The 16,519-nt window shown below is 60.7% G+C and overlaps 1 protein-coding gene across 1 annotated transcript; it reads left to right on the top strand.

Annotated features, from left to right (window-relative positions):
• Positions 1–1,038: 1,038 nt before the first annotated feature.
• BTBD16 (BTB domain containing 16) lies at positions 1,039–13,759 on the top strand. Its single transcript, XM_023748706.1, has 7 exons — positions 1,039–1,958; positions 8,057–8,148; positions 9,213–9,295; positions 11,443–11,520; positions 12,157–12,255; positions 12,979–13,167; positions 13,613–13,759. Exons 1-7 carry the CDS (start codon positions 1,399–1,401, stop codon positions 13,679–13,681), a joined length of 1,170 nt encoding a protein of 389 aa, XP_023604474.1. The 5' UTR covers positions 1,039–1,398; the 3' UTR covers positions 13,682–13,759.
• Positions 13,760–16,519: the final 2,760 nt, after the last annotated feature.

Raw genomic sequence — 16,519 nt, 5'->3', positions numbered from 1 at the left:
GAGGAAGGGAGAGGGAGAGAGAGAGAGAAACATCCATGATGAGAGAGAATCATCCATCAGCTGCGTCCCACACACTCCCCGCTGGGGATTGAGTCCCCAACCCGGGCCTGTGCCCTGACCGGGAATCAAACCAGGGACCTCCTGGTTCATAGTCGACGCTCAACCCCTGAGCCACGCCGGCCGGGCCTCAGCCTGGCCGTCGCCTGCAGGAGCTCACCCCTAGGGGCTGCTACTGCGCTGAAGGCAGGGGCTTTCCCAACACTGACCCTTCCTCATACAAACAAAACCAGGCCCTGATTCCCGGGCTCTCACCCCCCGCTTGTTGCCCCGTCTGTAAGGTCTCAAAGGACCTTCTGGGCGTGAGGCTCTCACCCGTGAGTTCGGCCCAGAGTCACCCTGCTCGCCCGCCCTCCGAGGGGTGGCGAGTCCTGGCAGGGGTCTTGGTGAGGACAGCAGACAAGTGGCCCTGTGACGTCTGCCCTCCTGCTCACCATCGCTGCCCAGACGTGACAGGTGTGGTCCTGTCTGGCCAGGGCCACAGCCAGGCCCCTGTGGTGGCTAAACACAAGCCGGAGGGCGGCGGTGCCCGAGCCCAGACACCGCGAGACACGTGGGCGGTGACGCTCCAGGCCCTTAGGAGCCACGGCTTGGCTGGCGTTCCCCCTCCGAGGCCACGGAAGTGTCGGGTGAAAAGCTGGTGATATGTTGTTTCTTTTTCTTTTTTAATGTATGTGTTGATTTTACTTTATTTTTTTCAAATGTATTTTAATGGGTTTCACAGAGGAAGGGAGAGGGAGAGAGAGGAAGAAACATCAATGATGAGAGAGAATCATGGATGGGCTGCCTCCTGCACGCCCCACCCTGGGGATCGAGCCCACAACCTGGGCCTGTGCCCTGACCGGGAATCGAACCCGGGACCTGCAGTCTGCAGGCGGGATGCTTCTGTTCACTGAGCCAAACTGGCCAGGGCAATTTATGTACTTGATTTTAGAAAGAGGGAAGAAAGGGAGAGAGAGAGAGAGAGAGAGAGAGAGAGAGAGAGAGACATCAACTTGTTGCCCACTTATTCATGCACGCATTGGTTGATTCCTGTGTGTCCTGACCAGAGAGCGAACCCAAAACCTCTCAACCCTGGCAGGTGGGGACGGCGCTCCAGCCAACTGAGCCGCCGCCAGGGCAGGGCTGTGAGATTGTGAAGCCACGGCGCCACCTCTGCGGTCAGGGCGGGAATATGACGGGTTTAGGAACACGGAGGCCAGTTCTCAGATAGTCGAGTCCCAGAGGCTGTTCGAGAAGCTGTTTGGGAATCGTCCTTACTCGGCAGAGCTGACATAAGGAGACCCAGCCGCTCTTTTTAAAAAAAATATATATTTTTATTGACTTCAGAGAGGGAGGGAGATGGAAACCTCAATGATGAGAGGGAACCATGGACCGGCTGCCTCCCGCACGCCCCGCACTGGGGATGGAGCCCACAACCCGGGCCTGTGCCCTGACCGGGATCGAACAGAGACGCCAACCACTTCGTGCGCCGGCTGGCGACAGCCGCTCTTACTCCTCGTTTCTCGGGAGGCCCCAGGCTGCTCCAGGCCACGTGTGGGCCCTGGAGCCCGGACCCGCCTGCCGTGGACCTCGGGCTGCTGTTCCCTGAGCTCGTGGCCATGTGCCCGGCTCTGGGCGAAGCAGGCGGCTCACGGATGGTCCCCAAAGACCCCCTTCCCCGGGCTGCCTGCAGGCCGGGCGCCTTGGCCGCGTTCCCAGACGCGCTGCTCCCTCTCCGTGCCTGACCGCGCGGTTCCTGCCGTCCCTGACACGTCCTCCCCGCCTTTCATTTTTCCCAGACTGTTCGTTTTCAGTGAGTTTCACCTTCTGAAGACGCTGCTCCTGTGGGTCTACCTGCAAGTGAACCCGCGGCTGCTGGTGCTGCCCACCCACGAGGCCGTGATGACCTTCTTCAGCAGGTGACGGCCCTACAGGCGCCTTCTGTTTGCTCACAGTATTGGGGGGGCGGGGGGCACCCCGGTGATGGCAGAGTGCGGGGCCGGGATTGCGGGAGGCCTTCGACCCAGCGAGTCCCTGAGAAAGAGAATGACACGCAGGTGTGGGAATATTGACGTGATCTCGGGCGTCTGAGAACGTTCTCTGTGTCCAGTAAAGGAGAAGGCACTCCATCGGGAGAATCACCGTCCCACCCCACCCCCACCTCACACCTGAAACGCGCCTGCGTCAGACCATCATTTAAGTGAAAAAGAACAAGCCTCTATAATAAAAGGATAATGTGCAAATTGACCCCACAGCGGGACAGCCGGTCGCTATGACGCGCCCTGACCACCAGGGGCAGATGCTGAACGCAGGAGCTGCCCCCTGCTGGTCAGTGCACTCCCACAGGGGAGCACCGCTCAGCCAGAAGCCGGGCCCACGGCTGGCGAGCACAGTGGTGGTGGCGGGAGCCTCTCCCACCTCCACGGCAGTGGCAGTGCTTAGGAGCAGCCAGCTGGTGGGCGGACATCCCCTGAGGGCTCCAGGACTACGAGAGGGTGCAGGCCGGGCTGAGGGACCCCCCCCCACCAAGTGCACGAATCTGTGCACCGGGCCTCTCGTTACAGCACAGCGAGCACCCTTTGGTGATGCTTCCCAGAGGCAGGGCTTCTGCTGAGCTTCTATGTGTAACCTTGTCTCCTCTGCACGCTCCTCGCTCCTCGCTCCTCCGGGGCTGGTCTTGTTGTTCCCATTCTCCAGATGAGGAAACTGGGGGAGAGACGGGCCCTCTTACCAGCGGTCAGACCCGCACAGTAAGGGGTGGAGTCTGCCTGGCACCCAGAGCCGCCGAGTCCCAAGATGCTTTGCTCCCGATCCCAGAGGCCGGGATTCCTCTCGGTGCGGGTCTGGCTGGCTCGGGCGGCTCCCGGGACAGCAGGGTGTCCAGAAGGTCCTGAGGCTGCTCCAGGCGGCGAGTTAGGGAATTCCTGCTCCTGTGCCTGGCGGTGCGTCCCGTCCCCTGCCTGTGAGCGGCGAACGCCGGGCAGCCGGGGACCAGCCACCGGGCACCAGGGTGCAGAGAGGTGACCCCGGGAGTTACTGGGCCCCTCGGTGTCTCCGCGGCCGCTGCTGACACGCAGTGAAGGTGCCCACGCCCGGAGCTGCTCGGAGCCAGGCAGGCCCAGGCGTGGGAGCTCTTCCTGGGGCACCCGTGCGCCGTGTCACCGCGGGCCGCTGTCCTGCCTCGTTGTGTGGGGAAAGCGCAATCGGCGCCAAACGATACGTCCGTCGCTCGGTCTCTGTGTCGTGTGTGTGTGTTTTGTTTGTTTGTTAATCCTCACCCGAGGATATTTTTCCATCGATCTTTTCTGGGGGGAACGTGGAAAAGAGAGGGAAAGTCAGGGAGAAACAGCCACGTGAGAGAAACACACCGATTGGCTGCCTCCTGCATGCGCCCGACCAGGGCCCAGGCCGGGGAGGAGCCTGCAACCGTGGTACATGCCCTTGACCGGAATCGAACCCGGGACCCATCCGTCCGCAGGCCGGCGCTCAACCACTGAGCCGCACCGGCCAGGGCTCATCTTTGCTTTGAACCAGATGTTGTATCCTCCCCCCCCTTCACGTTTAATGGCCCAGAGGTCGCGTTTCCTGTCACGCTCACAGGACAGTCGCCACCTGGCTCCGGGTTAGTCTCAGACGGCACCGTCTCAGAACCTGGATGGGAGTGAGTCCCCGCGCTGGCTCCCTGCGCTGTGGCCTCAGTGAGGGACGAGTGGCAGAGAGAGCCACAGTCTGTAGCCCTTGGCGAACATGGGTGTCCTCTGTGAATGTGGGGTGTCCTCCGTGAATGTGGGGTGTCCTCTAGGAATGTGGGGTGTCCTCTGTGAATGTGAGGTGTCATCCGTGAATATGGGGTGTCCTCCGTGAATGTGAGGTGTCCTCTAGGAATGTGGGGTGTCCTCCGTGAATATGGGGTGTCCTCCAGGAGCGTGGGTGTCCTCGCAGAATATGGAGTGTCCTCGGCGTCCTGGGCTGGGGTCCCCACTGGTCCCTGCGAGGAAACCCTTTTCTTTGTCGCTCTTTTTCCATCTGTCACTCATTTGACCGCATTTCCTGCTCCCGAGCTGAGCGCCGGCCGATGGGAAGCGGGGGCAGTGTCTCCACCGCCTAGGGGGCCAGGAGCCACCTCCAGCTGGTCCTCGCTGCTGCCCGAGGATGCCGTGTGGGAAGGAAACACACCCCCCGGCTCCCACAGCCTGTGTTCCGGGCAATGGTTATTTTAGAAACACAGCAAGCCTGTCCCAATTACACGGGACGTTTCCTGCAGGAAAAACACACACAAACGTGTGCCGAGCGGCTGCCGTCGCCCTCGGAGAAGCCATCTCTCCGCTCGGCTGATAGCTGGGGTCCGGGAAGCTGCAAACCACCACCAACTCCCCCACCCCCCGCAGCTGAGCCAGGCAGGCGGCTGTTTGCTCTCTAGAGCGACGTGTTTGCATGTTTTCATTGAGCTTTAGGGAGAGAGGGAGGGAGAGGAAGAGAGAGAGAAACATCCATGATGAGAGGGAATCATGGACCGGCTGCCTCCTGCACGCCCCCCACGGGGGATGGAGCCCACAACCCGGGCCTGTGCCCTGACCGGGAATCGAGCCGTGACCTGGTTCCTAGGTCAACGCTCAACCCCTGAGCACACGGGCCGGGTGTGAAAGGACATCTTTAATCAGAGTCTAAAATATGTGCAGAAAAGGGCACCGACCTAAAGGGAAGGGGGAGCTCCCACGAAGCTCACCCAGAACCCGTCACAGCCCCGGGGCCAAGCAGATGCCTCCCCTCACCCGCCGCCCTCCACACTCGCTCTTGCTGTGAGACCTGGGCCGAGGGCACGTCGCTCACGACCCTAGTGCTTGTCCTGGTGGGTTTAATGGTCTCTCGGACCCTGGGAGATGTGCTTGTACCATGCGAGAAGGGGTCCCTGGAAGCAGCCGGCAAGCCAGTTTCCACGCCGTCCCCACACCCAGCAGCCACGTCTCCCCGCCTCTGCCCGTCGGATCTGCAGCCTGGAGAGCTGGCCGAGGCCTCCTCCAGGGAGCCCTCCCGGGTCGCAGCTGCACAGACTGGTCCCCTCCTCGGAGCCTCTCTCAGCAGCGAGAGCGTGGGCTGGCTGCCTGGGTGTGCACCAGCTGGCGAACCCAACACCATGTGCCACGGACCACCCGAGGGGGCCACCCCAGGCACAGGGCCCCCGGCATCTCGCGGGGAGCGCTCTAGGGTGCTGTGCGCCGGGCAGGCAGAGGCCACGTGTCTCCGGTGATTAATGAATGCCATTTGCAGATGTGGCCGCAAAGTCGTCATGAAACGGAGCATCCAGGCATGACCGCCCTGCTGATTTCCTTACCAGAACATTCCTGTAAAAATATCCCATGAGTCATGCCACGCGGCCCAGCAAAGTGTCCTCTCCCCCGGTGGCTCCGCCAGCCCCGGGCACGACCGCTCATGCCTGACCCTGTGTCCTCGCCCTCGGCGTCCCTTCCAGGCCCCGCCCAGCACTGCCCGCCCCTCGCTGGCCTGCCCGGAGCTGAGTGCCCCTTCCAGGTCCCTGAACTTCGATGCCTGTTCCTCCGAACCTTGCACTTTCCTCGTGTAGCGTCTCGGCTTCCCAGGTCGCCTGGCAGCCCCAGGACGCGGCGGCCGCGAGCAGAGCTCGGAGGGTGAAGGTCTGGCGGCGGAGACCCTGCGAAGGGCACGGGGGCTGCGACAGGATTTCCGGGCCCCGCGCTGCCTTCGGGCAGCGGCAGGACCATCGTCATCTTCATCGTCAGGGCGACCTCGAATTGCATCTCAATAGACTTGGCCCAACAGATAACCATGGCAACAGCGGACGGGACCCTGAGCATGGGACAAGCAGCATGGAGTAGCCTGGTCCGTGTGTGCACGTGTGTGTGAGCACGTGTGTGTGAGCACCGGGGCCGGAACTGCTGGCGTTCCTGGAAGATACACTGGGCTGGAGGGACAGAGGCCGGCGCGCTGGAGCAACCAGCTCAGTCTCGTGTGCAAGCGGCTGAGCCGGGCCCCGTGAGAGGCGCCGAGCACAGGAGCAAACCAAACAGACCCGCGCCCCCACCTTCCCGGGGTTTACGGTCCAGGCCCAGAGACCACCGCGCCTTCAGTGGAGAAGACGTGTGAGGAGGGCGGCCGGCGCCCACCTGATTCATCTGATTTACTCGCGGGGAGGCTAGGGCGGAACCTGTCTGTGGTCCCTGGAACGTTGGCCCCAGAAAAGTCAGTGCTGTCCCCAAAGAGGCCTTTGCACAGACAGCTCAGCGCCGGGGAAGCCTGCCCGCCTTTGATGCACCGACAGCCTCCAGAGGGGTCGCCGCCCGCCGCCTCCCCTTCACGTGACACAGGGCGGACGTGGATGGAGCAGCGTGTCCCCACCAGGTGGCCGAGAGGGGCCGGTCGGCGGGCGCCCGGCTGGGAGGCCTCGGGAGGCCTGGCAGATCCCGGCTGTGCCGGCCAGCCTTGCGGCCCGCGAGCAGGGGTACTGACCGCCGGGGTGGAGGCTCTGAGATCTCAGGAGTTGGCAGTGCAGGCCACCATTTTCCTTTTCTTTTTAAAAACATATTGTTATTGGTTTCAGAGAGGAAGGGAGAGGGAGAGAGAGAAACACCCGTGATGAGAGAGAATCACAGATGGGCTGCCTCCTGCACGCCCCCCACTGGGGATGGAGCCCGCAACCCGGGTCTGTGCCCTGACCGGGAATCGAACCCTGACCTTCCGGTTCACAGGTCGATGCTCAACCACTGAGCCACGCGGGCTGGGCCATTTTCCCCCTTTGGGATGGACCAGGCTCAGCCAGTAGAAGGGGGCAGAGACCATGAACCCCACTGAGAGCCGTGCCCGCACTGACCAGCCTGAGCCCGGGCCTTTCCCGGTGCGAGGAGGTGGCGGTCGCCCTGGCTCTGAGGGTCACGGTGCCCGCCCTTCACCTTCCTCCTCCGACTCCCCAGCCCCCACGCCTCCCTCCCGGGGCCTCCCCGGTGCTGTGGGAACCATGACGGCCGTGCAGACCCGGGCCGGGGGGGGGGGCGCTCAGGCTGCCGGGACAGCACCTGATTCATGGAAAAATCATCTCGAAGCGCCTGGGCCGGCACCGGCTCTGCCTGAGGGAGTGACTGCGTTTCCAAAGGGACGTGGCGAACGCCGTCCGCGTCCCCACGTGTGAGAGGCGACCGTAGGTGAGGCGAGTTGTGTTGTGACTGCGGACACCGGTCACTTACCCGCCGGCCTGTTCCTTGTTAAAATGTTATTTATTATTAGTTTCTGTTGTTAACCCTTACCCAAGGATCTTTTTTTCCATTGATTTTTAGAGAGTGGAAGAGAGGGAGGGAGGGAGGGAGGGAGAGGGAGAGGGAGAGAGAGAGAGAGAGAGAGAGATTGGTTGCCTCCCACAGGCACCCCGACTGGGGCCGGGGATAGAACCTGCAACCCAGGTGTGTGGCCTTGACCTGCCCTTGGCCAGGAATTGAACCTGAGACCCTTCGTATGAGCCACAACAGCCAGGGGTCCTTTTCGGTTCTACCCGGAAGCGCGTTGGAAGGGCCTCCGCCGGCCCCCCAGTCAAAGGGCCCTGTGCCGGGAGGGCCTCAGACGCCCCACGTCCAAGTCCTGGCTGAGCCGCTGTTTTCGCCCGTAAAGTGGAGCCAATGAGACCCGCCCTCCGTCTGTCCCGGGAGCCTGGGAGGCTCGGTGGGAACGTGAGTCTCAAATCCTCTGTAAAGTGACTTGTGTGTTCCCGTCGGTCACTTAGCAAGTGTTTGCTGGGCACCTACTATGCGCGTTGGTCACTTAGCAAGTGTTTGCTGGGCACCTACTATGTGCGCGGCTCAGCAGGAGGCGGAGCGGGGGAACAGAGCCATCTGTCTCGCTGTCATGGCCGGCGGTATCTCCTCGGATTCCGGCTTCCCTACCTGCCCCTCACCACCCCCCCCCCCCCAGAGGAGAGCCAGGCACCGCTGGCTCTGGCTGCCTCGCTCCTCCAGAGAGCAGCTCTCTGAGGCCTTGGTTCTCTCTGCGCCGCCAGCTTCCCCAAGAAGACCTGCTTCCTGGACCAGGACATGGAGTACGGCTTCATGGAGCTCTTCCTCTGCCTGCGTCTGCACGGCATCATCCGAGGTGAGCCCGCGGGGGCGGGGCGCTCTAACCACTGAGCCACACAGGGTGCAGGGCTGTGCTCTCACCACTGAGCACTCAGGGTGCCGGGCCGCGCTCTAACCACTGGGCCACCAGCCGAGCTTCTGAGGACATGGAGTGCGTCCGTGGGAGGCCGTTGGGGACCTGCCCACCCGGCGGTTCCAAAGGTGTCCGCTGAGATCCCTCATGGTCACTCCTGAGCCGTGTGAGGCTTTGGGGAGTGGCTGCCTGGGCTCAGTTTATCTGTCTGTACAATGGTCATCGCGGAGCTTCCAGGAAGCTTGGAGGCGGACGGAAGGGGCTGATGGACGTGGAGCACAAGCTGCCGGGGCCACCGACGGCCTCCCAAGCCCGGCCTCCTGGCGGCGGCCCCTTGGGGTGCCCGTGTCCGAGTTTGGGGGGAACTCTGGGGCGTGTGTGGTCCAGCCTGGAGCTCCCCACCCTCAGGCTGGGCCCGGGGGCAGCTGGGACTGGGACAGAGGAGGAGACACCACCCCGGGGAGTGTGTTTGGGGAGGCCCAGCAGGCCACCCAGCGAGATCTTTGTGTCTGAAAGGGCATTTGAGGACTTTTTCTTTCTTTTCTTAAATGCTTTTATTGATTTTTAGAGAGAGAGGAAGGGAGAGAGAGAGACAGATAGAAACATCGATGAGAGAGAAACATCAATCGACTGCCTGCCCTACTGGGCATCGAGCCTGCAACCAGGGCCTGTGCCCTGACCAGGAATCGAACGGGTGGCCTCTTGGTTCCTGGGTCGATGCTCAACCATTGAGCCACACCGGCCGGGCTGCTGAGAACGTTTTCACAGCCACGTCCGGTTACCCAGATAAAACCCACGGCTCTCGAACCCGGGCGGGAGACGGGGCCCGGCAGTTTGGTCCAAGTTGCTCCAAGGCGCTCGGAAGGCACTATCGGATCTCAGCCCCCCCTCGGGCGGGATGGGGGACGCTTTGGGGAGGGGCTCTGTAACGTCCCACGGGTCCCGCTCACCCTGGCAACTCTCCAATGAACAATTCTATTAACACGCTCCCTCTGCGTTCCCTCCAGGCCAAGACCTGGACGTGCTGAGGCACCTGAACTTCTTCCCCGAGTCCTGGCTGATCCGGGTCACCGCCAACCATTACCACGCGGTGAGTCGCCGGCTCCGCCAGAGCGATTATCGGATGGACTGCCTCTCTGACTGCTTTCTCTGGAGAAGCATTTGCATTTGAAACCTCTGGGCCTTCGAGGTGGGGGTATCTGGGCCTCGGCCAGGGGGCGTGGCACAGCCACACCGGAACGGGGAGGTGGGGGGGGGAGGCAAGAGGCCCTGCAGCCCAGGTGCTTAGAGCATCCGTCCTGTTGACCAGGAGGGATAGGCGGGGCCAAGGCTCGCCAGCCACACCCAACAGGCACCACAGCTCATTTTTAAAAATATTTTCTTATTGATGTCAGAGAGGAAGGGAGGGAGATAGAAACATCACTGATCAAACCCAGGACCCTTCAGTCCGCAGGCCGACGCTCTATTCACTGCGCCAAACCAGCTGGAGCACCAATGACACATTATTGAACATTTCATTATTGAAATGTTTCCAAATGCAGAGAAGTTGAAAGAAAATACACATCAAATACATACCCTCAGATCCAACATCCACAGACAAGCATTGCTAACACCTTATTACATTTTATTGCCTTTCACCCTTTTATAAAAATACGTTTTTATTGATTTCAGAGAGGAAGAGTGAGGGAGAGAGAGAGAAACATCAATGAGAGAGAATCACGGATCGGCCGCCTCCTGCACGCCCCACACTGGGGATCGAGCCCCCAACCCCGGCCTGTGCCCTGACCGGGAATCAAACCCTGATCTCCTGGTTCATAGGTGGACGCTTAGCCCCTGAGCCCCGCCGGCCGGGCTCCCCGACACCATTTTTAATGGCTGCCAGCTCTTCCCCGGGGGAGACCCTGCAGCCCGCGCTGCGCTCCATCCCTTGGCCGTAGAAGGTGTGCGGTGTTTCTCGTGATTAGTTGGCTGTTATGGACGCCTGTGTGGTCAACATATTTACACACGCAGTTTCTCCAGCTGCACCTGGAATCATTCTCTCACAGCAGGTTCTCGAGAGAGGAAAATGCTGCCTTTTTGTTCTTAATTCACGTGAACAAGCGCGGGACCCAATGACTCCCCTCCCCACGGCGACAGAGGAGCGGCCTCCCGGGCGCCGGGCCGGCACGGGGGTCCCCTCTGTTCCCCGAGGACGAACAGCGGCCTCTCGGCCTCCGTGTGCGTTGCCTGTCTTGCTGTGAATGGGCGCGGCCTCCCTGCGGCATTTCCCCCTTTGTGAACGGTCCACGCGAGCGGCTGGGCTTCTGGTGCGTTTCCAGCCCCACATGTTTGGGATGAAACGGGCAGTGTTTGAGTTCTGACGCTGCCTGAGTTTCTCGTTAAAATGCAGTTCAGCTCAACAAATAGCCTTTGTAACGTGCAAACCACAGCGCTCAGGCCCCGCCCCCAGGAGAGGACCCCATGGACCGAGCTGCTCTGAGACCTAGTTCAGGGCTGGACTCTGACGAGCAGGGGGAGGGAGGGAGGGGAGAGGAAGTCCCAGGAAGTGTCCACCGCCCTCTTCAGTCACCTCCTTCCTTTCACTCCTGCCACCAACGTCAGCCTCCTGAAATCCACTCCCCCAGCCCAGCCGGCAGGTGGAGGTGGAGGTGGAGGTGGAGGTGGAGGTGGTGGAGGGGGAGGTGGACGTGGACGTGGACGTGGACGTGGAGCTGGCCTCGTGGCCCCCTTTGCCCGTGGCCGTGGCTGTGACCATCCTCTGCCTCGTGATCAGGGCACTCGGGTCACGTGTTGTTTCCGGGCGACTCCTCGGCCGTCTCTCGCTCTTGTCTTTGCGTTCTCTGAAGGCCATGAGCCGGTGCCTGGCACCGAGTAGGTTTTCGGTGAACACCGTGGTCCGGCCGAGGGCTGAAGGCAGGACCCGGGACAGAACTCCCCCCAGCGCAGTGGGGCTGTGAGGACCGGGGAGCTCAGGTGGAGCTGATGTAAGGGCCTGGCCGGCGTGGCTCGGTGGTTGAGCATCGACCTAGGAACCAGGAGGTCACAGTTCCATTCCTGCTGAGGGCACAGGCCCGGGTTGTGGGCTTGATCCCCAGTGGGGGGCGTGCGGGAGGCAGCGGATCCATGATTCTCTCTCACTGATGTTTCTCTCTCTCCCTCTCCCTTCCTCTCTGAGATCAATAAACATACATATCTTCAAAAGGTGATCAGGCTGCCGGTAAACTGTTCTCTTTGCAGATGGAGTGCGGGGGCGACATGGCTTTCGCGAAAGACCTCCCCCACCAGGCGGTGAGGTTCGGGCTGCTCTTCTATAAGGTACTGGCGCTGGGCGTGGGCGGGGATCGTGGCAGGATCCCTCTGACCTCTGGTGCGAAGCCCGGGGCAGAAGAGGAAGCTGGAGGGGCCTCTTCCGCACGCTCACCGCCCCCCAGGAAATAAACTTCCCAAGACAGGGGCCAGGGACAGGCCCGTCAGTGACCCGATGGGCACGTCCAACGTTTTCCCGAGGGTGGCCCGCTGTTCCGGTTCCAGGGGTGGGGGCGTGTCCCTGGGATGCTGGGCTTTCTGTTCTAAAACTGGGAAAGGCCTGGGCAGGCTGGGTTAGGGCTCCCACCCCCCCCACACAGAGAGCCTCTGCTCCGTGAGAGAAACCGCTCCAGCCTGTGTTTAAGGTTGCGAGGGTGAACCTATTTTTTCTTTTTTAATATATTTTTTATTGACTTTCAGACAGAGAGGAAGAGAGAGAAACATCAATGATGAGAGAGAAACATCATCCATTGGCTGCCTCCTGCAAGCCCCCTACTGGGGATCGAGCCCGAAACCTGGGCATGTGCCCTGACCTCCTGGTTCATAGGTCAAGACTCAACCACTGAGCCCGCCGGCCGGGCTGTCCCCTGGCCTGTGAACGCTGCGGATTTCCCTCGTCACGTTGTCGTTTCTGTCCCAACTTAGGAGTACACGTCGTATTCGGAAATGATTGCCATCTACGGGTTCTTCTTTGCCATGAGGGGCATCCGAAACAACAGCACCTCCTACAGCTTCTACATGCAGGTGAGGGGGCGGCGACAGGGCGGGGGGTCCCCCGAGACGGCCTCGGGGCCCAGGCCACCCACATCAATAACAGCCGAGCAGTCGTTACTTAGTGGCTAGCGGAGTGGGCCGCCAGGCTGGTGCTAGTCCCTCTCACAGACCTGATGCGTTTGATTGATTGCAACTAGTGTGAGCTCATGTAGCAGGTGCAGCCCTCAGGCTGAGTGCCTTCCTGGTCACGTGCCTCTATGGCACAGCTGCGGGGGGAGTGGGACGAGGGGATTCTAGGCTCTGGCTCCATGTGTGGGGCTTAGTTCCTCTTCATTTCCTACACGATGGACGGTGGTTTGAGGTGGTCATTTGCCTGTGGAGGCAACAGGAAGTGCCCCCAGGGGATCGAGCCCACAACCTGGGCCTGTGGCCTGACCAGGAATCAAACCGTGACCTCCTGGTTCACGAGGTGACATCAACCACTGAGCCACATGGGTGTTTACGTTCTGGCAAAGCGCCATGAAGACCTTCCAGGTCAAGGAGCTCGGTTAGTCCGGGTTGGCAGAACCCCGGTCCATCGGCCAGCGGTTGGCACGTGGCCAGGGCTCAGACGGCAGCTGACTCCGCAGCAGGCGCCCAGGAAGTGGGATTCTGGGAGACGCCTGCCTGGTCCGAGCACTCCGCAGGAGGCCAGGGGCCAGGGGCCAGGGGCCGCAGAGTCAGCCCCCCCTGAGGCGGCGGCTCTCCTTGCAGAGAATCAGGCCGGCGGACGTGGGGATCCCCTCCGAGGTCTGCGAGCACGGCCTGGTCAGCCTGTGGCCCCAGCGCCTGGTCAAGTACGAGATCAGGGCGCATGCGTGGGTGGATGGCCAGTGGCAGGATTTCGGGACCAAGCCCGTCCTGCAGAAGTTCCAGTTCGTCAGGCCAACCTGCAAGAGCCAAGTGAGTGGTCGTTTCTCCCCCCCCCCCCCCTCTCTCTCTCTCTCTCTCTCTAATCAGTTCCATTAAGGTACAAATCACTACAGGTTTTGTTGTTGTTTTTTAATATATTTGTATTGATTTCAGAGAGGAAGAGAGAGAGAAACATCAATGATGAGAGAGACTCATGGACTGGCTGCCTCCTGCACACCCCACCCTGAGGATTGAGCCCGAAACCCGGGCCTGTGCCCTGACCGGGAATCGAACCCTGACCTCCTGGTTCATGGGTCGATGCTCCACCCCTGAGCCACACCAGCCGGGCATATACTTAAACATTTTAAGTGTATTTTAAAGGCCTTCGCCAGGTGACTCAAATGAGCAGCCAGAGTTGAGAGCGAAGGGCCTCCCCTCCGCGGGGCCCCGAGCTCCTGTTCCAGCCCCACTGCCTTTGCGTTGCTTCATCCTGTAGGTCTTACAAATCCAAACTGTGGGCAGCCCGATCTACGTCAGCTTCTCGTTCATCTTCCCAGCGTCTTGACAGCTTCCAGAAGAATCTACGGGGTGTTTTCTCTCCCACGGCTCTGCATAACGGAGAATAAAGTGATGTTGAAGGGAATACCCGGGTGTCAGCTGACTTTCCCGTGAGCAACGGTCTCGGTGGAGCTGGTTCCATCGTCTCCGTCTGCTCTTGGCTGAGCTACGGGCGGCGTGTGACCGTGTAAACAGCAGGGGTGTGTTACTTCCCGGCCTGGGGTCTGGAAGTCCCAGGTCAGATGCTGGCAGACACGGTGTGGTGTCTGGGGGGTCCCCCTCCGGCTCATGCACGGCCAGCTCCTCCCTGGTCCTCATGTGGCTGTGTCAGGTCAGCACAAGGGGTGTGCCGAGGCCCCTTTATAAGGGCGCTAACCCCATTTGTGAGGGCTCCACCCGTGTGAGCTAACACCTCCCAAAGGCCCGTCCCTGCTGCCATCATTTTGGGGGGAGGTTCCACCATGTGGATTCCGGGGGGCACGTTCAGACCATAGCACCCACCTTTGTGCTGTCTGAGGGCGGAAAGCAGTGGCGACGTGAGTCAATTTGTCATCACTGACCCCCTGAGGCCCCTGGAGCCCAGCCCGACTTTGCATTCTTGGGGCTCTTTGGTGGGATCCCCGACAGAAACACCCCTCCCGCTGGGGATGCCACCTCCCTGGCTGTGGTCCCCGGCAGTGTGGGCCAGGCAGGAGCCAGAGGCAGGAAGGGAAGGAAGTAGCTGTGAGGTGCAGAGTGACTGACTTGCTGACCATTCTGCCACTTTATTTTTTAATTTGTTTTTAAATATATTTAATTGATTCCAGAGAGGAAGGGAGAGAGAGAAACATCCATGATGAGAGAGAATCATGGATCGGCTGCCTCCTGCACGCCCCCCACTGGGGATCAAGCCCACGACCCGGGGCCTGTGCCCTGACCGGGAATCGAACCGTGACCTCCTGGTTCCTAGGCCGACGCTCAGCCAATGAGCCCTGCCGGCTGGGCCGTTCTGCCACTTTAAAAGGAGCCCCGGGGCTCGGGAGCGGGAAGGTCAGAGAGCCTTTCTTCCCACTTTGCCGACTGGTTCCTATTGCGATGGAACGAAGTGCCGCTGTTTGGTGGCTGAAAGCGACGGGTGTTTGTTATCACACCCTGGGTTCGGGTCACGAGTCCAGGCGGCTCGCAAGGACCAGCTCACGGTCTCGCCAGCCACAGTCGGGGCCGAGGGCTGTGTTCTCACCTGGAAACAGGGCAGGGGGGGCCGCGTGCCGGCTGGTGAGCCGCGGGCAGGTTCCTCTCTGCAGCTGTGTGCTGTGGCTGTGGCTGAGGACCATCTGCTGACCGGTGTGGGGTCGGGGTAAGGGCCGGAGGATGGGGCTGCCTCCCCTGCCACCAGTTCGTCAGCGGGTCCCCCTGAACCCCTCACACTGGATCGTCTTCCTCACCCAGGACAAAAAACAATAATAGCCATAATCCAAGAACAAGCCTGGGTCTCTCTCACCCTCCTGTGGGCGCGCCATCGGCTAGAATCCAGAGGTGCCAGCCTTCTCCGCTAGGGGGCGAGCCCCGCCTCAAGAATGGGACCGGCACTTGAGTGGCAGGAATTCGCCAGGAACCAGCCCCCCTGCTCGGGGTTGAGAGGGAACGTTTGCACATTCCGGGCGAGGCTGAGTCACCCCCACGTCCACGGGGTGGATGTCACAGAAATCTCTGGACGTGGGAAGTACCAGTTCGGAGACAAACATTCTTGCGCTGACCTGACAAACCCTTCTTACGAGTGGAACTGTCTGAGACTGGAATTTAAAGCTACAGCCATGTTCCCAAAGCAGTGACCCAGTGCTAGTCGGCTCAGCGTCTCACGTGCCACCCACACGCCTGCCAGGACTGCTGGGTGCAGGCCGCCCCCCACCCCCGGGGCAGGGAGAAGCCACGCTGGGGTAACCAGGGGAGCGAACTCAGTTCTGCACCAGGTACCATTGTCACCCCTCCTACCGGCACTGCTGGTTACTTATTATTATTATTATTTGGTTAATCCTCACCTGAGAATATTTTTTCCATTGCTTTGCAGAGAGAGTGGAAGGGAGTGGGGGAGAGAGAGAAACATTGATGTGAGACAGTTAATCAACCGGTTGCCTCCCGCAGGCACCCCGACCAGGGTCGGGGAGCAAACCTGAAACCCAGGTACATGCCCTTGACTTGGGATCGAACCAGACAGGGTGCAAATGGGAGGCAACCAATCAATGTGTCTCTCACATCCATGTTTCTCTCTCCATCTCCCTCTCCCCCCTCCTCCTTCCCCTCCATTCTCTCTAAAAAAAATCAATGGCCCTAGCCGGTTTGGCTCAGTGGATAGAGCGTCGGCCTGCGGACTGAAGGGTCCCAGGTTCGATTCCGGTCAAGGGCATGTACCTTGCTTGCGGCTCATCCCCAGTGGGAGATGTGCAGGAGGCAGCTGGTCGATGTTTCTCTCTCATCGATGTTTCTAACTCTCTATCCCTCTCCCTTCCTCTCTGTAAAAAATCAATAAAATATATTTTAAAAATAAATAAATAAATAAAATCAATGGGGAAAATACCCTCAGGAGAAGATTTTTAAAAAGCAGCAGCAGCGTTGGCTGTGATCCGGGGGTGCTGAGGGGCTCGCACAGGAGTGACGGGGGGAGGGGGTGCCAAACAGCCCGACTGGGAGCGACGCAAGCGGCCGCTCTGTCTAAAGGGAAGGACCACCCTTGACCGCCCCCATGAAGGGCATGCGGCCAGGTCCCCGTTCCCACCTGGGGGACGGCTGCGGCCTCCTGGGACGGAGACGCCGCTGCGGCCACACTGTGTGCACCCTTCCAGAAGTGGCTGCACCAGTTGGTTTAAAA

The sequence above is a fragment of the Myotis lucifugus genome, unplaced genomic scaffold, assembly GCF_000147115.1.
Source record: "Myotis lucifugus unplaced genomic scaffold, Myoluc2.0 scaffold_1701, whole genome shotgun sequence".
Classification (NCBI taxonomy): Eukaryota; Metazoa; Chordata; class Mammalia; order Chiroptera; family Vespertilionidae; genus Myotis; species Myotis lucifugus.
This window is presented reverse-complemented; position numbering and strand designations above follow the sequence as displayed.